The sequence below is a fragment of the Ixodes scapularis genome, unplaced genomic scaffold (genome assembly GCF_016920785.2).
Source record: "Ixodes scapularis isolate PalLabHiFi unplaced genomic scaffold, ASM1692078v2 PGA_scaffold5__190_contigs__length_132052651, whole genome shotgun sequence".
NCBI lineage: Eukaryota > Metazoa > Arthropoda > Arachnida > Ixodida > Ixodidae > Ixodes > Ixodes scapularis.
The window spans coordinates 54,703,794-54,729,630 of NW_024609880.1; the positions used below are offsets into that span (position 1 = coordinate 54,703,794).

At 44.7% G+C, this 25,837-nt stretch overlaps 2 protein-coding genes across 2 annotated transcripts; both read left to right on the forward strand.

Annotated features, from left to right (window-relative positions):
• Positions 1 to 1,834: 1,834 nt before the first annotated feature.
• Positions 1,835 to 18,520, forward strand: LOC8033693 (multiple myeloma tumor-associated protein 2 homolog). The gene is made up of 7 exons (XM_029981417.4): positions 1,835 to 2,071; positions 2,185 to 2,289; positions 5,432 to 5,594; positions 6,523 to 6,571; positions 8,498 to 8,583; positions 13,656 to 13,772; positions 17,324 to 18,520. Exons 2-7 carry the CDS (start codon positions 2,196 to 2,198, stop codon positions 17,403 to 17,405), a joined length of 591 nt encoding a protein of 196 aa, XP_029837277.2. The 5' UTR covers positions 1,835 to 2,071; positions 2,185 to 2,195; the 3' UTR covers positions 17,406 to 18,520.
• Positions 18,521 to 19,558: 1,038 nt separating this feature from the next.
• Positions 19,559 to 25,338, forward strand: LOC8035110 (cytochrome c). The gene is made up of 3 exons (XM_029981419.4): positions 19,559 to 19,633; positions 22,355 to 22,553; positions 25,042 to 25,338. Exons 2-3 carry the CDS (start codon positions 22,370 to 22,372, stop codon positions 25,185 to 25,187), a joined length of 330 nt encoding a protein of 109 aa, XP_029837279.1. The 5' UTR covers positions 19,559 to 19,633; positions 22,355 to 22,369; the 3' UTR covers positions 25,188 to 25,338.
• The last annotated feature ends 499 nt before the right edge of the window (positions 25,339 to 25,837 follow it).

Here is a 25,837-nt window from a genome sequence, read left to right on the forward strand (position 1 = left end):
TCAGTTTGAAAAACACGGTGAGGAGCAAAATTAATTCAATAACTTTGTGAAAAAAAATTATTTTGACCTAATATTTGGTATACTATTTTGGCGATGTTGTTTGGCGAGTTTAGCAAAATTTCAAGCAAATCGGGGACCATGAAGAAATCGGCGGAGTACCCTTTTAACTCTGGATGGCTCACCACTAAAGCACGTGCCCTCCACAGCCCTCCTTGGTGTCGTCCTTGATAGCCGTCTCAAATTTGCCTCCCAGGTCCACAACCCCACATCGAAAGCAAGACGCATGCTGGGCTTTGTCACTCGAGTCACACAAGGGATGAAACCCAACACCTTCCACCACCTTTACACTGCGCTGGTGCTGTCCCACCTAGAGTATTGCTCTGTGGTGGTACACCCAGCAAAAATATCTCGAAACTACACTACAAGGTGTGCAACGCATGCCGCCTACACTTACTGTCGCCGCAGTGTTTCCCCACCGTCAGTTCCACTCCCCTACAGAGAAGTGCCCCCTAGCCTCTAGTGACCTCCTAAAGACTGCTGCCTGGAGGAGCCTGCACCAGCGACAGCAAGTGGCATCTGTCTGGCTGTTTTGCAGGATTATGGGACTAAACCAACGGGAACTTATAAAGCCCCCAGAGTGAACAGAGGAACAGGTAGACTCCAGCCTGTGATGTCCTGAACATTACAAGAAGGGGAGCCCTGCCTGCTGAGGGCAGCTACACTTAGGAGGGGTCTCCCTCCAGACCTTGCCAAACATATTCCCTCTGTCTGTGTCCTCCTTTACCCTGTCCGTCGTTTTTTGCACTGTTTTAACCTTTTAGTCCCTCTGATCCCCAAGAGGTGAAGGTAGTAGCTCAAACGCTCTTCAGAGACCCCTCTAACAGTGTTTAAACTTTTCCCCCTATACTTTTAGCTTATTTATACTCCTTTTTCTCATTATTTTGTGCAATTGTACATATGTTGTAAGAGGTCACGGGTCGGTGTTGTGGGCACACTAGTTGCATGGGCATCAGCGTTCCCCCCAGCTTGCCTGTACATTTCTACCTTCAAAGTCCAATAAATAATATCAATATAAAAATTTACCACAAAAAATAACAGCAGGAGAGAAGACTCTGAGACCTTTGAGGCCTTTAAGGAGGCTTAATTTCACCAGCTGTAAATTGCAGAAGCTTGAAAAACAATAAGGGGAAAAGAAAAGACTCGAGGTACACCGAAGCACTTGTGAGTTGTGAATGCGAAAGCATGAATGACGTTCTTGCGTGCGTTCAGCCAAACGCTTCCTTTTCCCGGTGCGCTCTGGTGCGGGCACGTAGCGCCATGGGGTGGCTCTCTTTGAAACTGACGTGCCTCGGCCATTGGGAGCCTCGTTCCTCGAGACTGTGACGCGCGCCAGCCAATGGGAGCCCTATCTATTAGATTTCGGCTTCACTCGGAGAGGAGAATTTATTTACCGTTTGGCTCGGCGCTGATGACGTCTGCTCGCTCCATGGGACAGTTAATGCTTTCGTACTAAAACTAGGAAAGGAGGATGTGGTGACGCTAGGCACGGCGTCGCTTGACTGTGGCAAATATTTTATACCGTCTTCGCATTTTGCATTTTGTTTATTTTAATCCACTGAATTCAAAACCGAAACCAACTTTTGGTGACGGTAATTAAAAAGTTATAAATATATTTTATGTAATGTATAGTCTCCAAAGTTTTGTAGCGGTAATTAAAACATAAAATATAAAATTATATTATTTTATACAAAATATAATCTTTCACTAACCGAAACTCGTTGATAAACACCGGCTGGTGAATCCAACAACAATGTCTGGAGATCCAAACAGAGCCAAGCCGATACCAGCCACTCGTGTGGGACGCTTGCTCGGGCGCTTGCATGACTGTGGCTGATATTTTTTGCTTCTGTCCGTCTCGTACAGCATATCTGATAGATATCCGCCATTTACTCTTCGTTTTCTGTGTAGTACGATAACACTACAGAAGAAGAAGTAGGTGCTTAAACAGGGGTGCAACGATGCAACGAGCTACAGTCTGCTGAGATCTCTCGTTCATTACGGTTCCACAAAGGTAAACCGCGATCAGGCCGCTGCTCTTAAATGTCGTCCGCCTTATCTGCCTGAAAAAAAATCGACTTCAACCATAGCTTCGCATTAAAATGGTTGGTTTGTGTTCCGCTGTAGGTTCCGTGGCCATGTATCACCCCGTGCGCGGCGGTTCCAGAGGCGGCGCTGATCAATTCAACTGGGACGACGTCAAAGACGACAAGTATCGAGAGAACTACCTGGGTATGCGACCTTCCTGGGCTTTCACTTATCTGTGATGCCAACAGACGCATCACTCCATCGCCGACAAGGTGGGAAAGGCAGGGAGGCGCTTCAGTTGTCCCACCCCCATCTCGAGCTTCTTACCTTCGACTCCGCTTGGGCGTCTCGTGCTCCTCGGGTAGCGTGTGCGGTGGTATAGACCTATTCCTAAATTACCCAAGCATCAAGGGAAATGCAGGGAATGGTGTTTCAAGCGCCGCACGTGCTGGCCTCAGCAGTAGTAACTTTTCCAAAGCAAATACCTAAACCAAATGGCATCTTGAACGCGCGTTCGTCAACGTTTTATTTTGGTTATTTACTTCGAATCTTTTATACGGGGAAGGCGTACCCGTGTGGCCCGTGGATCACCCTTCCCTGCATTTTCCTTGATGCTTGGGTAATGTAGCAATAGGTCTATTGCAGCCAAAGTGCTGCGGAAAGCATGGAGGCCGGGCGTTCGAAAAGCACCACCTTCCGTTCTCATCCTTTCGGAGTGTAGTGTGGGGTCTGGGGCTTTGAAAAACGTTAGAATTCTAATAGGCCTCTACAATCTTCAGTCATATTATTATAATTATTTTTTTGTCTTTGAGCAGTAGGGTCAGCTCTGGAAGCTTAGTTCCTAATAAATTGGAAATTCAAATGTTACGCACGTAGGAGATGACTGCTCGTCTGAGCACCTTGGTTACCATAGGAAACATCTCAAACAAACTTTGAGTAGACCTTTTTTCAGATTTGTGCGCCATCTGTGGGACGTTGCACCAACCTCTCCCTAGCCTCAAACATGGCGACTCATGTTTGAGGTTACGAGCAAAGCGCTGCTATGGGAAAGTGATGCTACTCTACGGCTCTGTCTCGCTGCGCAATCAACGGAGAAGTAAGGAACCTGCCAGAGTAAATGTACTGATTGTGTTATTTATTTTTCTCAATATCAAGTTTTTACGGCGAATCTTGAAATAACTGTAGCAAACGGTTTTTCCGGTGACTATGTTCTTGGTGTCGTTTCGGTCATTTTGAACGGAAACAACTCGATTGTCTGAACCAGGCTTGCTAAAATGATGCGCTTTGAAATACCGAACACCACCACCTCGTTTCTAAACAAACATCCTAAGGACTAGCGCAGATAATGCTATGCAGGCAGAGCGGAGACTGTGGGGAAGCCTCAAGCAGGATGCGGAGGGTCGGTAGTTTGCGTGGCCTCCGAGGGATAACGCTAATAATAAATAAAGGTCTTTTGTGTTAGTGTGTTCATCAGACAGGTTTCATTTCAGATTTAGTCGTGATGGGGAGTCACAAACTACTGTGGGTTCGATCTAAGTATTGTATTGTAGTGTGGCAGTTGATCTAACAATAATCGGTGTCACTGGAAGTACATAAGAATATGTCTAACCTAAAAAACTAGAAGAGAAAAAAAAAAAAAAAAAAAAACGCCTCTCCCCTTGATGGCAAAGTACTGCAAGCGAAAATTGGTCCCCAGATTTTGAAAAATAAACTATTGTAATTATTTGCACATCATATTGTATTATGTAAAAGGGTTGTTGTGAAAAGCTTCTTTTTTTTTTTTTTTTTTTTTTAGTGAAGACGGCCACACAAGGCAAAAAACCTGCAACTCACAACGTTCAAAAAACAACAACATAAGGTTCAATTTTTGTGTACGAGCATTTTAGTATAAGTGTAAGTATCGACATGAAACAGTAAGCCAAAAAATATTTACTGTTTCCTAATTCCTTTTGATGCATTGGGGTCTGGTGCAGTCAATTTTTATATTTTCAACTTCGAAACTTTTAATATAATATTTACTATTAGATTAAACAAAAATATATCACTGTGAGTGAAACTTCTCTTAGTTTAATTGCCGCGTACAATTTTGTACAATTTTCATGTATATAATAGGCTTTGGGACAGCACAGGATTTCGGGGTGTGCGTTGGAGAATTTCATTTACTACTTATTTCTTAAGTCGTAAAAATACCGCCCTCTCCTACTCCCCCCCCCCCCCCCCCCCCCTTGGTCAGGGTGTCCCGCATTTCGCCGGCAGGAAGGTGGTCACTCTAACCGTCACTGACTCGTAACTGAGGTTGTAATACGGTATTAGTAACGTTTTAAAACCTCAGTTCAAAGTCAACTCCTGTCACGTTGTGCATGTTCCTTTTCTACATTTTTGTTCCTGAGCAACGTAAGTTTTTCATTGTGCTTAACATATACCAACTGGCCTATTTCTTTATCTTAGGATTTAAAGTGTTTCTGAAAATTTCTCACCTCCGCACAAACTCAGCACCTTGACCTTTTGCAAAGAATCTTTCTGCACAAACTTGGCACCTTGACCTTTTGTAGAGATTCGCATATTCTTAACCCTGTCCAAGCTCAACATTTTTTTTTTTGAATACAGAAGTATTTTTTTTTCACTGAACACGGGAATGACTAGCTTCAACTTGCGGTGGCGCTAGTCATCTCAACATTAGAGACACCTCTTTTGTGAATCTGTCCCACTCCATAGCCTAGCTGCTTTTGCACCAGAAACACCGGATCCAATCTCTAAGTATTGAGATTTACTGTCTTCTTAGCCCTGTGCACCATGCATGTACTAGTTTGATGTACAAGTAAGAATATTGTCAACAATATTATTATTACTATATTATTACAAAGTGTTGACATACGGACCAAAACCCATGCACGGGTCAGACTTGCATTCGAGCCTCGTTAAAGACATGTTGCTAACTGAACCAACGTTTGACATGGGTATGCAATGGGCTAAAGGGGGCTGAAAAGAAACAAGAGACTTTGAGAGACCATTATGTCAGAACGCCTGCGACTGGATGTGAAAAGAACCTTGAAACAACCAAAAGTAGAAGAGATAGGGAAAGAGGTCAGGTGTTTTAACATAGTGGTAAACTTACACCAGCTTGCCTGCACCCTCACTGTGTTTTTGTTTGAGAGAGTTTGAACTATAGATCTAGCTAAGTGTTCTTGTAGAGTGCGAGTTTGAAATGACGCTATCTGTAGTCATTGACAGAATAAGAATTGTGTCTGCGACCGTTCGAACCATTCTAATTGGGTCTGCGGCTATAGCAGCCGCGTGTGGCGAGAGCAGTTGAAGCTGGACCCTGGGGTCTGTCCTTCCCTGCCAGGGCACTCCCTCAGGGCCCCCGTGGGCCGCTGGCAGAAGGGCAAGGACCTGACCTGGTACGCCAAGGACCCCAAGGCCCAGGGCGCGGAGGCAAGGGCCGCGGCACGGGAAAGCGAGCTGGCGGCCGCCAAGAAGGCAGAGGAAGAGGCTATGCTGAGCGCGCTGTGAGTGCTCCCACAAAAGTAATAATGATATCGAGTTGACCTCTGACGGGGCGATCGAGGGAAAAGACCGCCAGACGCATCCCTCGGATATGTGGCATCCAAAGAATGTGATGCATTAGCCTTGCTCCACAGAAAAAGTGTTCTGCGAGGTTGCTCTAAACCAAAATTACTTGAATTTCTTTCTTGTTTTTTTAACTGACTTACTTTTTTGGTTGCTTCAGTTAGATTATGATCATTGCGACTTCTCTTACTTTTTGTGTGCCACCTAAGATGAAGAGGGAGGGGCGAGGAATGCGGCTGCAAAATGAGAATACCGGGACCAGCCACGACAGAAAGCCAATTGCCACTACACGGCGGTCGACGGGCAGTTCAAGCACCAGTTTACGGACAGTGTTCACGGACAAGGCGTTCTGAATGCTACGTATCTTCAACACCTTTAGGGAATGCTAAAAAGACAGTCATTTCTTGGCTCGGATATCTTGCCGGAACATATGCAAAGTTTGCAGAGGTTTGTGGATTGTGCCTTTTAGCACGTGTGATTGTTCTGGTCACAGGATGTGACCTTTTGGTGGTCCTGCTGCCCCCTCTTCAATGATGAACATCCCAAACTCCAGGCATCTGCGAAGCTTTCTGTCCGCATGTGGATGTAATTTGTGCGATGCTTTCTCGTAACGTGGCATGGATGTTTTTGCACTATGTTGTGAAAACTAGAGGCAGGAAATGTGAGGTACTGGAAAGGTTTAGTTTACACAGACACTCGCTCGACGAGATTGCTGTCCACACCTGAGGTGTAATGGGAAACATTGTACGGTCTGAATGTGGATACAAATTCTTTGAATGTGAATATCGAAATTTCTCTCCATGCCGGACTCTGGTTATTTGCTGGGACGTGTCTCATGTGTGCTCTGTTTGCTTTTTTTTTTTGTAGGGGGTTTTCGGTGCCAGCTAAGCCAACGCACCAGCCTTTGTCGAGGGAGGTAAGTCGTTTTTCCACATACACAGGGTTCACTGGATTTGACTGGAAGTGGGGCCTTTTATTCGTTCTTATGGCCCTGATGGATGTTGTTGCCCATAAACAGGCTGCCTGAATTGGTTTTCTCGGAATGGAGACTGTACTCGGCATAAACTATTCCATGCTGCACTGTCAAGGCAATACAGTAGAACCATCTTAGATATGTTTCCGGCTTTTATGTTAAAAACCGCCGCTCCTACCAAGCTCCCAGCCCTTGGGGCCTTCTTGTTTTTTTACGTTTTCCCGGATTACACTTTTTTTTTTCGCGATCCCCTGAAAAATGTATCAACAAGGTACTACTGTAGTAGCTTTCACAGTGCTGTAATCTCGCGCTACCGCAAGAGCTTGTGGCTTCATCTTGCATCTCATTCGCACACGCTCGCGCAAGTGGTTTGAACAGTATTGGAGTGCTGTGTAAGCCATGCTAGCCTTCACACCGTAGCACAGAATGGTTGACGCTAAGAACAGGTGTTTGAAAAGGTGGTTGATTTTAAGTAAAAATAGGTGCCCTTCTTCGTTTGTGTGTTTTTGAAAGGATAAGTTTTAACTTACTAAGTTGATATCCAGGGAAGAGGTTTTTATTTCATTGGGTTACAACAAACATTTTGCAGAAGGCATTTTGTGTTTATGACTTGTATGTTCTTCTGTTTCAGTTTTTTTACTTGTATGTTCTTCTGTTTCAGTTTTTTTACAGCGGAGCTATTAAGGGCTAAGTTCCCCAGGATTCTGTCCGTGTATGTCGACACAAACCTACCTGGACAGCTACCACCATCTATAAGCGACGGCGGCAAGCATAGAACCAGTATGGTTTCCGCCGTCGCTCGTAGATGGCGGCAACCTTTCCAGCTATAATAGAAGAATTGATAGTTGGGCGCGTTGGTGGGAATTCATCGTAGGAAACAGCGCGAAAAACAGACGACGACGAAGAGGAAGCACACAGTGTATCGAGTACAGCTCCGCTGGTCTTCCTTTTTCACGAGAGTGGAAAGGCTGAACAATTTTTTTCCTTCTTTTTTTTTTTTTTTTAAAGGGGCGGTGCAACGATTTTATGATTAAAATAATTTGCATGTCGTCATTTTTATGTTGTTTATCGTGTCCCGGAGGATAGAAAAAACACCTCCTTCATTAAAAATGTCGCAATTCCGCTGCATAATCGCAAAGCAAAAGTCGAGCTTTTTCCCCCACCTACAGCCCCAAGTGGCAGCCGAAGGAACTACGGCGAAAAAATTACGTGACCGCGCTCGGCTCTAAGCTGCAGCATAACGCCCGCTAATGTTTGCAGAGAGAGGGAGAGGAAGCGTCCTCCGAGGGAGCACATGGGAAGCTACACGGCACCCCAAGTTACGTCACTAAGAGGGGGACTAGGTGTGACCCTGATGGATGGGAGTGAGTTGAGGGGTGCCAGAAATGCCAATATTTATCTTTTTTTTTTTACACAACAACTAGGACACGCAGGTGAAATCGGTTTTCTGTTCTTTACTTCAGAAGTGTCAGAGGGCAACTTCAAGAAATATTTGACCGAAGTCCAGAAAACATTGCACCCCCCTTTAAGATTTAAAATCAATCTACATTGTCCACTTGGGAAAGCTGCCGTGTACATTGCCCGCGAGGGTATTGAGAGTGTAGGCAACACGCTGACTAATGTTTGGCATCAAACATTGTGTTCCCAACATTCACCCTGGAAATGTGTGGTGAGAACTGAGCCTCGAAATATAAAATGTTCATATAGTCCACACTTGTAGATGTTCCAGACAGGATGAAATGATGACTTCTAAATATGTATAGTTTGCAGACTCAAAAATCATACTATTACTGATTTGGAAAACATTGGCTACATGCTCATTGTCTTCGTATTGGGAGGTAACTGTGACCCATTCTACCACTCTTTCAGGAGGTGACCGAAGCCCTTCGTCGATCCGACAGCAAGAGGGACGATTTTGAGACCGACCGCGTCTCCGGCGTCGGCACAAATGCTAGGTGAAGGGTCTATGCCTTGTTTCTTTGGACACTCATCCCGATTTTCGTTATCAAGACTGAGTATTTTTATAACATTGTGTGTTTCGATTTCGACATATTTTAATGGCAGTTATGACGGGAGTCCTCTTTTTTTTGCAGCACGTGTTATAGAGCGGTCTCACGTAACATACTTCCAGTTTAAAACCTTGCCAGACGCCACGGTAAATAACTTTTTCCCGGTGTCTCTTTATACGTGGAGGCAGTGTTATATTGTTTGAGTTTTTTCGCATCATAATCGACCGCACCAGCCAGATTATTCGGGAATGCAAAAGGGCGTCGGCCAGCGCTCTATTTTTATATAAACCAATCTTTATTCGTTAAGGCGATCAGGCGATAGAGATGTCGACCCCTTTGGCAGCTCAAACGGTTGCGGTAAATGCCGCCAGGGCGACGTCAAAAGAAAAAAAAGCGGAGTAAGCGCAGGTTTATGCAGCCCAAATACATCCCCGGTCATACTCTCCGAGTTATGTCCTCGACGGAGCCGCTCGCCACGCTCGTGCGTTTCACTGACGCCAAATGCGACGCCAATAACTAACCGTTTGCGCGCAAACTAGCAGGGAAAGTGGCAGACGCCATTCATCGACGTGGCAGGACGTGCCTTACCCGAAACGTTTCGTGAAACCGCCCTCCATGGCTGCGCCTAGCCGCCTCTTGTAATACGCTCCCGTAGCAGAAAAGCGACCCGTGGTTGCTACGTCTGCATTTAACCGTAACTCGTGTCTAAGCTGTGCTCTGTGCTGGCTTCCGGTAGGCGATGTTGAGAATCTTAACACCGTGGCCTCATTACCCATGTGTTGAGTGAGTGAGCTCGACACCTCCGAGTCTTCGTGTATAACGTCTCTTCACAATGCTTTGCACGGCGACGTTGACATCGTTGAGGCTCAGAATGCCGATAAAATGTCGTCTCCGTAACTTCTCTGCAAAGCTGCGTACGATACAGTTGTGTCTTGTTAATACAGACCCCATTAATATTGATACCCCAGTATGTAGATTGATATTTTGGGATCAAAGTACCTTCAAGTTCAAGTTTTATTCGCCTCAGACACACTCATTTGAATGTATTACATGAGAGGGGGGGGGGAATAGAAACAAAGGCACAATTGCAATGGCAATCAAAGAAACAACATGGGTTAAAAAGATTAATAAAGAAAAAAACTGTATGGAAATCAGAACAAAGTTTATACCACTGAGCATGAGAACTGGGAGCACAAACTGCAATTTTTAGCGAACACAAGCCGACATGGCATTGAAAATATGTCTAAGTACTGAAGCCCAAGATTTTTCCCGGAATATGATTTCATCGTAGTCAGTGACTATGTCATTTGGGAGAGAATTCCAATTTTTCATAGACAGCAAGAGGAGAGTATTTGTATCTATTTGTGTGACCAAATATGGGTTAAATTTTTAAGGAATGATCATGATGTAAAGAAATGTATGAGGCAGGCTTACAGTGAGTGAGCATGTTGTAATAAAACTGATGAAAGAGGGTAAGGCAAACGACTGTCTGGCGAGATTCAAGAGAAGCTAAGTTAGTGAGATTTTTTAGTTGGGAGACACTGGTTTTCGTACTGTAGTTTCGATAAATGAAACAGACGGCCTTATTCTGAACTGATTCTAGTCTATTAATGAAGTAAGGTTGATGAGGGGCCCATATAGAGCTAGCAAATTCAAGTTTTGATCTAACGCGGGTTTTATATGCAGTAAGTTTAACGTCCTGTTGTGCAAGGTATAAATACCTTCTAAGAAATCCCAGAGTTCTTAATGATGAGGTAACTATGTTTTCGATGTTAGCATTCCAGGTTAGATCTTCGGTAGAAGTGATACCTAGGTACTTGTATGAGTGAGTGGATAAAATGGGATTGCAAAAAATTGAGTCGAAAGGAGTGTGGTGGTTTGAGGAATTGAAGTAAATGAGCTTAGTTTTAATATCATTGATGTTCATTTGCCAAGTTAAGCACCATTCAACCAAAATGTCAGTGTTACATTGAAGGAACTCTGATTTGCTAGGATGAAAAATTCGGCAGCAGAGTACACAGTCATTAGCAAAAAGCCTTACTGATGATGAGATCAGTGAAGGTAAGTCGTCTATATAGATGAGAAACATAAGTGGACCTAAGATGCTGCCCTGTGGAACTCTGAGGATCTGTTATCTATAAACACAGACTGCTTACAGTTTGAGAGAGATCATAAAATCCAACTGATGATTTGAGCATTTATGTTTAATTGAGGAAGTTTTAGAAGTAAGCATTGATGAAGAACAGTATCAAATGCTCTAGCAAAATTAATAAAAATTGTGTCCGTAGTACAAGAGTTGGTAAAGTTATTGTGTAGATCTCTTACGAATTTAGATAACTGACTATCACAAGAAGGATGTTTGTGAAAGCCATGTTGGTGAGGGAGAAGATCGCTGAAGTTATGAAATGTGGTCCATGACTTGACATTTTTATGAATATTTTACATGGAATACTTGTCGGAGAGAGGGGTCCGTAATTTGAAGGGTCATTGCGGTTGCCATGTTTACACACAGAGATGACTTTTGCAACTTTCTAATCGAGCGGTAAATCTGACAAATCAAATGAAGCTTGAAAAAGGTGACATGAAAGAATTGATATTTTGTCTTTGGTTATTTCAAGAAAAATCAAGGTCATGTTATCTTCCCCACAAGTCGAATTCGCATGCAAACGTTTCATGGCATTTGCTATTCCGTATGGTGTAAATGTTATATCATCCATGCTTCTGCTGGCACGGACAATGCCTGAGGTAGTGGGAATGACCCATCCGTGAATACTGAGCTAAAGAATGAGTTAAATGTGGGTGATAAGTCATGAAACGACAATTATTCCGCCACTGTCATGGAGAATGGGTGAGGGGTTACGTTTACTAAGTGAGACCACTAGCAAGAACTCTCTTGCATTAGTAACAGATTAGTCCAATTGCGATTCAGAAATTTTAATTTAATCTTCTTTAGCTTGTAAGTTTTGTGTTTAGACGAGACAGGAGTGTTTCTTGAATTGGCTGAAGAGAATAGCCATTTCTTCCTGTTCAAACTTTTTTTGTAATAGTTATTAACCCTTTAACTGATTTTTGTTCTCTTTTTAAAATTTTTGATTTTAGAGTTTTTTTTTCTTCTTTCGTATTGCACTTGCGGCTCAGCCACACGTGTCTCCACAATCGGTCGTCATCCTTAAAAACATACAATAAAACCACGTGCTGCCATCTCTGAGCAGTGCCACATACTAAGCTCTGAATGAGCATGGGTCGTCCAAAACAGCCAAGGGGCAAGTTGGTTTGGGGATGGCTTTAGGTGGACAGGCTAGGCTTGTCCAAACGGTTGAGGGATTAAACGAAGGACTCGATAAGTTTTTATTAATGAAAACCACCAGAACAACCTCCTTGACAGTTTGTTATTTTATCCCTAAATAGCTCCCAGTTCTCAGATACAGAATGAGTGTCGGAAAGTTACAGGTATCGTTTGAGAAAGGTTCAGAAGAACATAGCAGTTTATTGGCATCCACCTTGGAAAAGTTTAGAAACATTTTTCTAACAATATTTTCCTTAGCCGGAAGGAATGTAGAGTTCATAAGAAGAGCGTTATGGTCGCTAATGGTTTCTGAAATAGGGCAAAGCATAAATACATTTTAGGGTGAGATGAAAATAGCAGGTCAAGGACAGAATCCCCCCCCTGTATAGGATTTAAAATAATTTGAGTGAGGTTGCACAACTGAGAGACTGACAAAGACTCTCGGCACTCAGGTGGATCCCAAAAGCCTGCGAGAAGCGAACAGTCGCTCCTGTTGATCACCGGATAGTTAAAGTCTCCGGCCAACATGATTGGTCATTTGAGACAACTACTGATTACACAGTTTATGTTGTCCGTCAGTTTGTCACTGAACTGCCCAGAGAAAGATTGTGGACAATACCACACTCCAGGGATAAGGTTGGAACGCACCAGTTTCACACAAACCCAAATGTCAAGAACAACAATATTGTTGCTAATGGTTTCTAAGATATGGCAAGCAGTTGAGAGTTTATTAGAGGTCGGACGAGGGCACATTTTTCATTGCAATCACAATCCCGCCGCCTCTTGAATGAAGTCTGTCTTTGCGGAAGGTGTTATATTCTCCAGAAAAAGCAAGTTCTTGATTATCTATGTCCTTTATTATCTATGATGCCTAAAATGCATGTGTTTACTGTTGTGATTCGGAGAGCCCAATAAATAAAAAAAAGAAAGGAAAAGAAGCAGCGCCGAGGCGGCCTGCTGAAAGATGTTGTCTCACATGCCGAGGTGGGGCGGCGAACACCGGCGGGTCCGAGGCGGGAACGACCCGGAAGGAAGGGACGTCTACATCGGTCGAGGTCAGAACACGTACTACTTTATTCAGAGGGAAACAGCCCGGGGGCCAACCGCCCCGGGGGAGATCCACCTGGGCGCACGGCCCAATGGATGAAGTGTAGCGCCGCCTGGCTACAGCGATATGGTGTGGCGGTCAGTGGCGCCATCTGGTTAGTGTGGCAATTACTAAAATGGAAAAATTTAAATACTACATTTACTACGTGCATTTTCGTCCCGTCGTCGTGGTCAACTCGCGTTGTGGACAATTTTTGGGGAAACGGAGGTGTCTGTATTAACGAGACATCGCCGTACGTTCTGCGTTAGCACTGTCTTTGCCCCGACGGTGCGGCTGCCTCAGCGGGGCAAAACGCCGGTCTACGGATCCCCGGGCGGCGGGTCCGTATCTCAGCCAAAGTGTCCGCAATTCAACGGAAGCTTGTGGCAGACGTACCGAGATTTCGGTTCCTCGTCGGAGGGTCCCCGGGTGGTCGAAGTTGTTCACCCGTCCTCCGCCGGGGCGTGCCAGGTGCCCATGATTGGTTTGGATTCGATTTTTCCTACGGCGGTGCGGGAAAGGGGCAATGCCACCACCTTCGGTTGTCCTTGTCACCATTTCAGTCCGAAATGAGACCTCCGAGATCTCTCTCCCGTTTTTCCGGCCGAGTTGAGCTCGTCATGTTGACGTTTTCTTTGTGTGCAGAGGCGACTTCTCATCCAGGGGCAAGCGTTCCCACGAGGGCGTCCAGTTTGTATCCCCCGCACCTCCGCGCCCCCAAGAGGACGGGGACTCCTCCAAGAAGCGCAAGGCGGGCCAGGGGTGAGCATGATTGAAAAACATCCTATTTCTCGGAAATTTCACTCCAACTATGATTGTTTTTGTCAACTCGCTCCCCCCCCCCCTTCTTCCTTAAACTTGAGCTCCGAGTCTTTCATAATATTTTTAGCATCTGTCCTAAACAGATCACCAAAACGCGCCAGTACTTGAAAAATAAACAAACACCGAAAAGATCTGCTGATTTCCGTAATAAATGAACACTTAAAAATTTGTTGCATTGCCCTTGAATGATTAAAAGACTAGAGGTGGTCTCCAATATAGAGAAGAATTACACACAAAAAAAAAAAGAAATTACTTCCACCCGAGGTGGATTGTGGTATCCCAAATAAAGCTAAAGCAGAACAAAAAGAACAGACAGTATATAAGTTGATGAAACAAGTGCTGCTTCTCCATTTGCTTGTCTTTTTTATTGCTTTTAGTTCTTATTGAATGTCATGAGCCAGCTCTGCTAAATTACCACTATAATTCACGATTTTTGAAACACCTGTCAAAATAGCAGTTTGAGGGTACATTTGTTCATTTTTCCCTTCCTCTTTGTGTGCTGGTCAAAAGGACAGGACAGAAGGCTTCTTTGTACAGATTTGGGGAGCTAAGATGATCTGCAATGGGCCCAAAAGCGACCTTTAGCTAACAGGATTGTTAGTCGGTGATAGATTAAAGGGACACTGACACCCCCCAAAAAAATTTTTTTATTTTTTGCCAGGTGCTTTATTATGGTGTCGGAGGACTACCTAATTAATATTTTGCAACAGAGTAGCGTATTTTTTTAATAAAGCCAAAAGACGCAACTGCTCGAAACCGAAACCGAAACCCGACGGAGGTCGGAGAAGTGGAGAGAAGAGAGTGACTGGCGGAAGTCACGTAGCTACACCCGACCGTGCGGTTTTTTTTTTTTTTTTTTTTTCTCCTCTCCGGTAGCAGACGACACGACATGCGGCGTGCGGGAACTGCTTGCCGTGCGATTCTTTTGCAGTTATGTTTGTTCCGCTCGTTGTTATGTACTCCAAGATGAGTTGTTTTGTACATTGAGAAGTTAGAGATGAGTAGTGAGTGCCCGTGGTGAATTTCCATGATCGGCTCCGAAAAGAATAAACCCAAGATGTTGCGTGAAGAGCTGGCTCACATGTCCTGCATCCGAAAAAAAGTGGCATTGCCGAAAGATCAACGGGATCGGGACCAATGGCTGGCTGCAATTCCTGTAGAACATTTACGGACACCTCGGAAAGCGGACGCTACCTGATTTATATGCTCCTTGCATTTTGTGGAAAGTGATTACATTGAGTTCGCAGGTGTCAAAACGGAAATCCCATACCGTTTAATTCAGCGAAGTATCGTCCACAACATTTGTTTGTTATTTTTTTGTTTGTTTCTTCAGTGATGATTGTAAAAAAAAAGATATGTAAACATCGGAAATTGTTTGCAAAAAAAAAAAAAAAAAAATTCACGGGGGATCGAACCTGGACCTACGGCGTGTGAAGCGGACGTCTTTCCCACTGAGCTACTGGGGCATCTCGTTTCTGGTGGATCACATTCCTTAGTAATACTTCAGCCGGTAAACTGTAAGTTTGAAAGTTTGCTGTCGATTTTTCTCTAGCAAAAGCACTCCCGGGTCGAAGTCGGGAAGCACCACGCTTTGGGGACATTCGCACCTAGTAAAGAAATCGTACGCGTGCATATTCAACTCGAAGTAGACACGTCGTGCTTGACGTTTGCGCGAGCGTTGTCTTCAGCCACGAGAAGGGAGCGACGGCTCGGCGACGTCTTCGTGCAAATCGGCTTGGTGGCCGGGCGTGTCGTACGGGATGAATACCAATTCTTTTGATCAGTCCCAAATTTCTCATTTAACGGTAGACAGAATTCGCCGGTACCGCGAACGACAGTTCTGAAATAGAGGTCCCACACCCGTCGTCCGCTGCCATCGCCGTCCCCGCGAGTCCCACGATACGCGAAACGACGAACGCACAGAATGCTTCCGGTTGTCTGTGGAACTTTTTTTTTTCAATCAACGTATTTACAGCTTTTTAGAAGCCAAAAAAAATGGGTTTTATATTTTTTTCTATTTTTAATATTGAGTGTGTGCCTTCAGTGACCCACGACTTTGATTAAATTTGGTGGTCGCATCGATACCTTAGAAAACGGCCCGTGACCGCGAAAAAGAGAGTGAGCGAGACTCGAACCGGCCAATTCTTGATCGGCGGTTTTCGGGCGGAAAGAAACCGAATTTCGAGCCGCAAATTCTGTTCTGGGTAGTTGAGCCCTCATATGTCACGTACAACTAACAACCTCGGCGAGCATAAATACCCTGTCAGTGTCCCTTTAAAGGGGTACTCCGCCGATTTTTGAGCTACCTCAACTAACTATATTTTCTGACTCCCCGGCCTTTGCCCTTTCTGGTATGCTATTTAGTATCGTGAAACTCATAATAGTTATTGCGAAATCGGCAAATGAAAATGATGCAAAAACAAACATTCAAATATACCCGCCCTTTTCAGGGCCGTGACGTCACTGGAAGTTTAGCTTGCCAGTCGGGCGAGCAGTCTAAAAAATAGAATATGCCAATCATTTGTTCCGTGCTGGAGCGCGGGGACTGGAGCGAGCTTCCAAAGCATTCATTTGACACCATGAAACTGCTTCGAATCAGTTGGGAACAAATTCCACAGTCCAAAGAATGAACCCCTGCACTTCCAATGACGTCACTTTTTCATTGTTGCCAGTAGAGACTTTCAGTTTGAAAAACACGGTGAGGACTAAAATTGTAAATTCAATAACTTCGTGAAAAAAAATTATTTTGACCTAATATTTGGGATACTATTTTGGCGATGTTGTCTGGCGAGTTTAGCAAAATTTCAAGCAAATCGGGGATCATGAAGAAATCGGCGGAGTACCCCTTTAAGAGCCCAGGACAAGTGCCTCCCACAAAGTTCTCCACCCTTTCCACTTTAGCAGAGGGAACACTGGATAGGAGGTGAGTCCCTCCTCGCCTTCTCTCTAATGTTCGCTCTGCTGAAGCGAAGAGAGTGGGGGACTGGTACCACACGTTTTACCAAATACTTTTGGAACAGTGATTTTAAAAATGGTGGATTCCACTTTGACCGTTTGAGGTGAATGATGCCGATGCAAGTAAGGATTAATGAGAAATTAAAATGTACAGCTAGCAGCAGAGGCAAATTTAGAAAGGGGGCAAGTGGGGGGAGGGGGGGGGACAACCACTTCCCTCCCCTTCCCTATCTTAAGCCCCCCAAAAGAATTTTTTGTATTGAAAAAAATTGATATGCACCAGCCAAAATGTCAGTTTTTGGTAACATAGCAAATATTGGGTCAACAAAATAGGTCTGGATAACCTTTCGGCCGTAACATCATATCTCAGTAGACACCCCCAACCCGCCGGCTGAATGCCTACTGCCCCCCCCCCCCCCCCCCCCCCTCGAAAACCTGACCCATAAATCTTCCCCTGGCTAAGAGTTCAAAGGGTGATTTGGACTGGGGTTGGTTTCTTTTCGATTTCTCAGATTTCATATCTTCTGCTCTTCCAGGAAGGAGAAGAAATCTAAAAAGCACAAGAAAGAAAAGCACAAGAAGAAGCATAAACACAGAGACCGTCGATCGCCCAGCTGATGTGCGACAAAACCGAAACTCAAGAGGGCAAATGGCCAAGCGATTTCAGACTCAACAATACACATTCATTTTATGCGGGATGCATTTCATCGCTATGTGTTATACATGTTGTTTGTTTTTTTTTATATAGAACATTTCTTTAGAAGATGAACCTCCAGATGAAATGAATCTTTTGATTTTAATTAAAAAGTTTGTGAATAGCAGACAACTAATCAACAGTGGCTTAAATAGTCATACTTATAGGTTCTTCCCAAATGCTATGCAGTCGTAAAAGAAAAAAAAAAATGTGCCAATGTCCAATTGAACTTTTCAAAAGGGTGTCTTTAGGGGGTGCATTTATAATGCTAAAAATTTGTGAGTGCAGGTTTCAGGAAAACACTTCAATTATAGAAAAGCATATCATTCTTATGCACAGCACAGAAAATTGAAACAAACTATCTGGTTTGTTTTTATTTTTTCCGTCCTATTGATTTTTTTTTTTAATGATAAATGCACTACCTAAAGACACTTTCCTGAAAAGTTTAGTCACACTCTGTTCATTAGCTTATTTATGCTATTCTCTTTACATCCATGAAGAGCGCTCTGGAACACCCTGTAATTGCTGACACAGTTAGTGATTTCCCTACACCCCCCTTGTGGGGGTGTACTCCCCCTCTTGTTTTTCTGAAGGCACCCCCTTAGTTTGCAACGACTCATACCCCCCCCCCCCCCCCCCCAACTCCCCCTCTAAAAATTTAGACCCCTCCCCCCTTCCCCTAATATAAATTCCTGGGGAAACCCTTGGACACAGTGGATATGGTGCTGAGTCCTTACTAATCCCTTCTTGACCTTAAACTTGGTGTGAATTTGATAGATTTTGCTGGAGCAGACTGGATTCAGATCAGTCATGGCGTCCAAAATTTACCTTAATTTTATTTATTGTACTGCTAGCAACAGGTTTCTCCCAAGATTTTGGCTCGGTTCTGAAAAATCCCGGAGAAAAGCTCACCGTAAAACCAGTGGATGCGGAGACAAGCTCACAGATTTTTTTTCTTCTTTTCATACGAGGCTGTCACATCATGTGTAACATACATCAATTTATTATCATTAAAATTTGTCAGTTTTGTAAAAAAAAATGTCCTTTTTTCCAATATTTGTTAAGCTTATAATTGCGGGCGAGTGTTTTCTGTGGTTCACTCTCTAGGCAACGAAAGCCTAACTGAAAACATTTTGAAATTGAAAACGGAAAAATTTGAAAACTTAATAAAGTCTGCCTAAAATCTAAAAAGCAAAACTGTAAATGCCTAAAATCCGAGAGTGCGTGCGCAACAATGCGGTGCCTGAAATTCTCTTCGAAGCTTTTGATAATGTTTGAAAACGGGATAGAACAGTTAGTAAGATATTGAGGTTTCTTCCTTCCATAGACATGCACGTTTTCTAGCCATTCATGCTGGTTTTGACACATGCTGCCTTTGTGTGATAGTGCCCTTCTACGGCGGACCACCCATGACCTTCAGAGCTGCAAACTAGCGCCATTAGCGAATTCGGCAAGTTGGTAAACGTTATGCATAATGGAAACAGCTCAAAGAACGAAGACGGAGTGAAGACAACAAGAACAAGACGATGAAGCTGTTCTTGCATCTAACGCTCTATTAGTAAAAAGACGGAAAGAAACAGCGTAACCGACACTGATAACATCGGCAAACACCTACTCATCGATCAGGCACCACACAATCTTCGGAGCTGAAACTGTTCACACACCCCTATTCATATGAGCTTGTAGCATCATTAATAAGCAAGTAGGCGATTACTATTTTGAAGTGTCGAATTCTGTCACATTGTCACGTGTGACGCACGATCCGCTAAGCAAAAAAAAAAATCGTCGAATATTTTTTTTTTCTTAATGATTGGTGAGCTTTTCTCCACACTGCCGGTTCTGCCGGTGAGCTATTCTTTGGAGAACTTTTCTCCGCCGCCCGTTGTGAGGTACCCGAGGTCGTTATCACGCCAAGCGTTGCCTTACGTAATCGTAATATATCCCATGACGTCAAAACTGCGTCATCACTAATCGCATTAAAGCAGACGACGACGCACAATACGCGCGCTCTGCGCACGCGCGAGAGAGGTCCGCGCATGCGCAGCGCGGTCGTTGCGCAGCGTGTCTGCTGCCAAGAGGAGGTTTTGCGGCGGTCACCTTCTTCACGTGAGCCAGGCGGCGGCTGGAGAAGTCAAGCTCGCACTTCCACAGGGTAAGCCACGTAGATACCTTATTCATTCGCTTAGCGAATTAGGAATTTACGGGGTGTGTTGCCGTAAACTGCGGGCACAAAGTGCCGAGCTTCTGCTCATTTAAAAACCTCTTTGTGCGAGTAAGGGGCTTTAAAACGGCGCGATGTGCGAGGCCTAAGGAATGAATGAAAACTTGCTGGGCGAAGAGGCTGGAGACGATCTCGCCGGCTTCTAACGGATCTGACCACCCCCGCGAAAGATAAGGCCAACCTAGGGCCCCAAACCGCCGGCTCTTGTCCCATCATCCTGACGTGTATGGTGGGTTCCAAAGTAAATCTCCGGTCACGGAAGAGCATGCAGGCTGACGCAAGCGTTGCGTCGCCTCATTTGATATCTCGACCTTGAACATGCCATTTTCATTGCGCACAAATCCGACGGGATCAATTGATCGAAACGGTTACCTTGTCCGAAACTTTCGCCCATCTTCGATTGATTTCTCTTCCGGCAAAATTTTGTGCAGCAAGGTGACCGCAACGAACCTACTGACCCAGTGCCATCGGAAGGACACCCCTGTTTGTGTCTACTTTATTTGATGTCCGTGGTTCAGGATTAAGTTACTTTTAGCTCAGCGTAGTGAGTCTACGAAACTCGAGATTTCGAGGTGTGTGGCCTTAATTACTATGAGTTAAAGACGGTGCCGTCGTTTATCGCCGCGCAGCGCACACGTGGAAACCTGGGCACGGCCGCTCGCTGCAGGCTCGACCGATTGTTCACCCTGGCTGTGACCCCCGCGCAAAGGGCGCCGGCCTGCGTACGAATTGATCGATTCATGTGTTAAAGAGCGTACGACTGTTGGGATCCGTCTTTTTAGTTACTTGGTTGCTGATTCTTCGCCTCGAAACTAAGCAGAAATATTGAACCGTACTGATTGAATAGAATAATTGTTACAGAACCGCCGAAAGACAAACTGTTTTGGGAAACTGGGATTCGAACTCCGGACGCACTGCATCCGCCCATGGCGTGGTGCGCTTAAAGTTCGGTGCAATGCAGTGTTTAGCATAGCTGACCGGTATTGGGAGACCCGAGGCTCGAATCCCAGCGCCGACAAGGATTTTATCTTTCCAATTATCTCCTCTTTGGAGACCATGTAAGATGCTGCGAATGCCCCATTGTACATTCAATATGACTCTTTACTCTCGCAGATGATGATGCCGTCCCAGCTAAAAATTATAAATAGATCCAATTTGAATTCTATCTTGTTTTTATTGGAACCAATTGGTTTTAGTGGCTTCCAATTGGAAGTACACTTTAAAAAAAAAAATCAGTTGGAAGCTTAATGGGTTCCAAATGGTTCCCATTGCAGTGACCAATTGGTTGTCCACAAACCTAACTGGTACCAATTGGAAATTCCAATTGGAATCTATGGGAATTTTCAAATGGGGTGACTAAACCTCAAACAATAAACAGTCGGTGTAGTACATACGTGCATGGCACATATCATGTGCCGTCGTACTGTGTTGCACACAGCGGTGAATGCTTTCACAGGGTGTCTACCAACCTGGAATTGTCAGGAAATCTCAAAGCGTCAGTGAATGTCGGGGATTTTTCAGGAAATTGCTAAAGTCAGCAAAAGTGACCAGTGTGGGTGGCGCAGTGACATGGTGAAGTAGGAGGGTGTGGCGTGCGGTTTGCTTAGATGGCTTTCGTGCTGGTCATCGCTGGGGAAGCGTAAGCCCTGATTCACCGGATTAAAAGGGAACAGCTGCTGTAAACCCATCCTCTGAGTTTTCTTTGTAGTGATGGTCGGGGTATTTAATATTCGGAGAAAATCTGGAAAAGTCTACGAGACTCTGTTCGGTAGGCACCTTGTTTCAGAACGCCTCTGATTAGGTAGATTACATTTTGATGCATTAATAAAATTAATAGCAAGTGCCAAAACGACGAGGTGATGTGGTGCACATTGGGAGACCCGCAGTTCAAATTCCGCCAAAGATTTTGTTTTTCGGCGACTTCGTAACAATTAAATTCTGTTTGATCAATATGGTTAATTAATCTGCATATTTTTTCAACTATTTCCTCTTTAGAGATCATGTAAGATGCTGAAAATGTTCCAGCGAAATATTATAGATGGAGAAAAATTGTAGGTGCCAAATGCAACAAAATTTCATACAAACATTTTTTTTTTTGCTAGCTAGAATTTTGGGAGTAGGAAGCAAGTGCTTGGCTCGTCAGGTGAAATCGAGCAAATATAATAAAAGATAAAAAAAAGAAAGAATGGATAGCCACACAGCATCTCAAACACAGTTGTGTTTGAGACGTCAGTTTTATTACAGTTAGTTTTTTGTTTATTAGTTTTTTGTTGGTTTGTTCTTTCAGTGCTATAAGAATGTGTTTGCTGAATTGTAGAATTCCGTGCACTGAATAGGGAAATCTTTAAGCATTATGGTACGCTCGTAAAAATTTATTTTGGGGTCAACTTACTTTTTTTGCCTTAAAATAGAGAAAGATCTAATCGGGCCGTTTTAATCTTGTTTCACACGCAAGCGCCTTGTCTTTTTTCTTGTCCTGTTCCCTGGCACATTTGTTGTTGCTGCATGAGGTTGTGTCACATGGGGTGTGGACATACTTCCATTTCTTTTGCTTCCTTGACAAAGGAGCGTAGGGGCGTCACACTTGCCGAGCAACGTGGCTGTAGGGGGGTCGGCGAACCTTGGGTGACGTTGTGGGCCTCTGTTGCGCAGGTCTTCAGAGCAGCCATGGTCGAAATTCCCAAGGGCGACCCAGAGAAGGGCAAGAAGATCTTCGTGCAGCGCTGCGCCCAGTGCCACACGGTGGAAGCCGGAGGCAAGCACAAGACTGGTCCCAATCTACATGGGCTCATCGGACGCAAGACGGGACAGGCGGCAGGCTTCAGCTACACAGACGCCAACAAGAGCAAAGGTAAGACCGCTTGCACCACATCTCGGCGGTTGTTTTTGCCCGACGCGCAAATGCCTGCGTGGTGTTAAGTTTCCACCGAGAGAGATACTGGAACATAAAGCCTCGGTTAAATGGGAGCCAAAAAAGGTGTAGGCAAGTATAGACGTGGTCACCAGTACGGCCGAGAGTGATGCGGTAACAGCATTGTGAGGTATTCACACTAAGCACAGAATCTGTTCTATTATTCATACTCTACAAAAAAGCAATTGCAAAGAATCGTTGTGTGATTTTTCAACATTGTTGCATGTCACGGCATCACGTGATGGCACAGGGCTCGGTCACATGACATAACATCAGACTCACGGGACGTTGGGTGACTGCAGTGTCATGGTGTCATGCGACTGAGCTCTGTTACGTCCTGGTCTCGCGTGACGTCATAATTAAATATGACATTAACTCCCTCGCTGAATTTAGCGGGGAAATTGACGCCGCATGGACCACATTATAGGACTACATCGTGCGACGCCAATTTCTGCGAGGTGGTAGTCTGCACTCAACACATTCTCCCCTCCCCGTTCTTTGTGAGCATGGTTAAGCTTGTGTAATTATTGGAACTCTAGTAAATGCCGTACAGCGAGAGGCGTCCACAGGCATGTCCAGTTTTACGCCGGGTGGCACTCTGGGCAGGTTTGGACGATTCCTTCGGTAGCTGGGGTTCCTCTACAATTACTGTGTTTCAAAGAAGGGTGACATATGCAAATTTCTTTTTTTTTTTTTTTTTTGTGACTGGAGTTAACTCTGTCAATCTGTTTTATTTCCAGTATGTGCAGGGAAGTTATTTTGCAAAGAGAGCAGGCAAGCACTTGTGATGTGTTTTGAATCCTACGACGACACAGTGGCAACTTCGTGCAAGTTTGGAAAGCATGTCCTTTTTGTGTATCATCCTAAAAAACTGCCTAAAATATTTCGGAGCCTCATCCCCATCAGAAGCAGAACTGCGGGGCATTCAATGACATCGATAATCTATCTTGAGGTGGAACAGGTACAAGAGAGGCTGTATTACAGAAAGTTTCCAACTGCTCGATCGAGGTCACATGGTTTATGACTGCATTTGCAGCACAAGGTGCGAAAGCGTCGCGTCTATCGTCTACAAACGTTTCCACCTTTCACCTGTTTCCTTCTTGCCACACGAAAACACAGTGCACGTGCACTTGCAACCAATCGTCTCAAAAGGCGTCTGCCGCTAAATTTTGTAAACGCTCCCCACGATCTGTGATGGACCCTGCCTTCAGTGTAGGCTCTTTAACGGGCGCACGGAAGCCTCCCCCTGAAGGAAAGTTTCACAACCGATTTGATCGACCATAGTTGCTGACAGAATGAGAATGACGGGGTGCGTCTTGAATGTCTGACCTCCAGCTCATGCCCATTGCTGTAGCGCCATGCTTTAGCTGGCCATGCACGTGAGAAGCTCGCGAGATGTCGGAGCGTTGTTGAAGATAAAAAGCTAGCGCTATAGGCAGTGCATTTGTAGATTTGTAGATTAGTGAAGGGGTGGAGTTTGAAATAAGCCGTATGTGGCACTGGGAAAATGAGTTTTCGGTTACCTTGTCGAGAAGTATGTCTTTAGCGCTTGGAACCTTGTTTATTTCCTTTTTTTCCTCTGTCAATTTAATGCCTGTGAAAACTATTTGTTGCTGCAGATTGGTTGTCTGGAAAAGTCTTCAGACCCTGAAGATAACGCATTTGCATTACAAGATGTGCAGCTGAGTGGCACTTTTCATCATTGACCTTAGACTTTCAAGTGACATTAATTACGTGGTGGAGGGCACGCACAAGACCATCTCTTGAGAAAAGCCATTGCAGCTGGTGCATTTTCCGAGGTAGTTGAAGTCTCTGAAATAGGGCTGTCGTAGAACCGTGCAAGGCCCACATTTGCGTGAATTTACATTACTACGGTGGGTAAGCGTGGTGGATGTTTCTAAAACCATCCAGCATTAGGTGTAGCAACTGAATACTGCCAAAATGGGATTTTGCATAACACGAGTCATTTTTCAAGACAAGTCTTTCAGGCAGACGACAGGAAGATTCCCTCTTCGTCACATCATTACTGGCCGAATGCCAGGGCTACCCGCTCCTCTCTTACCTACACTTGTGAAATTTGTCCATAACAAATGCACCCACTAAAGAAACCTTTGTGAAAGGTTTCTGTGCATTCCGTTCATCGGCTTATCATAAAAATTTTGTTACGCCGCGATAGCGTTGACGAACGCTCTCAAAAATGGTTCCACACGACGCCAGCAGAGCCCTCTCTGGTCGCCTGAGACTCTGTAACAGTGTTTTGTATTGGAAGACAGACGTAGAATTTAAACTTTTGTCTTGTAACTGTTGCAGCTTTCTCCATTGCGTTCAAGCATTCAACCATCCTTTCCGAAAAGGGGTAGTGGGACAGGCTTTGCTCCGCACAAAGAGGCAGGCGGCCGTAGCTGAGAGAAGTCTCTTTCCCTGGCAGGCATCACCTGGAACCGGGACACATTGTTCATCTACCTGGAAGACCCCAAGAAGTACATTCCGGGCACAAAGATGGTGTTTGCGGGCCTGAAAAAGACGCAGGACCGGGGAGACCTGATTGCCTACCTGGAGCAGTCCACCAAGTAGATCTGTCGCACTGCCAAGGCCACAGGAGGGTGACCCGGCACCTCCCCATCAAGTAAATTATCGCCGTCACACCACTATCAGGAGCCGGGTCGCCAAGTCTTAGAGGCGCCGCTTGTTCCCTCGGGAAATAAAAGATGTCTACCACTGTTAACTCTTGTTGGCCTCTGCTGGGGCTCTGTGTAGGCAGTCACTGCCACATCTATAGACCTTAACAGCTTGGTAGTAGTCTACCGGTGGACAGGGGTGCCGACACACGCGGTGCCATATGGTGGCTTCAATTTGGTTGACTTCGGTTTCAGCAGGGTTTGCGGCTGTGTTGCTGTGTTATGTCATTTTCGCTTAATTTTATGATATGAATGTATCCCTTGGGTGGTACAGAACAAAGGATACAGTGGTAATGCACCCCCTTGAGAACTACGACATGGTTACGAACCTAAATTCTGAACGTGTTAACGAACACCTTTGTCTGATCATGTTCCTTGTTTGGCCAGATTCGGCAACGAAACAACTGAAATGATGCTGGGAAAGGGTTAGCAAAGTCTACGGCCGTGCTGGACATACCCGCTGATACTAGTGTCCATAAAAATAAACTTATGAAGAGACTAATGAATGGAGGCAGTGGAAAAGCAGGTTGACGGTCTGACTTGCAT

Bases quoted from the DNA above. Each gene is read 5' to 3' on its own strand.
- LOC8033693 (XM_029981417.4), top strand. From the start codon at position 2,196: ATGTATCACCCCGTGCGCGGCGGTTCCAGAGGCGGCGCTGATCAATTC. The intron at 5,595-6,522 runs GTGAGTGCTCCC...TTTTTTTTGTAG, and splicing joins GAGGCTATGCTGAGCGCGCT to GGGGTTTTCGGTGCCAGCTA. The intron at 8,584-13,655 runs GTGAAGGGTCTA...CTTTGTGTGCAG, and splicing joins GGCGTCGGCACAAATGCTAG to AGGCGACTTCTCATCCAGGG.
- LOC8035110 (XM_029981419.4), top strand. From the start codon at position 22,370: ATGGTCGAAATTCCCAAGGGCGACCCAGAGAAGGGCAAGAAGATCTTC. The intron at 22,554-25,041 runs GTAAGACCGCTT...TTTCCCTGGCAG, and splicing joins AGACGCCAACAAGAGCAAAG to GCATCACCTGGAACCGGGAC.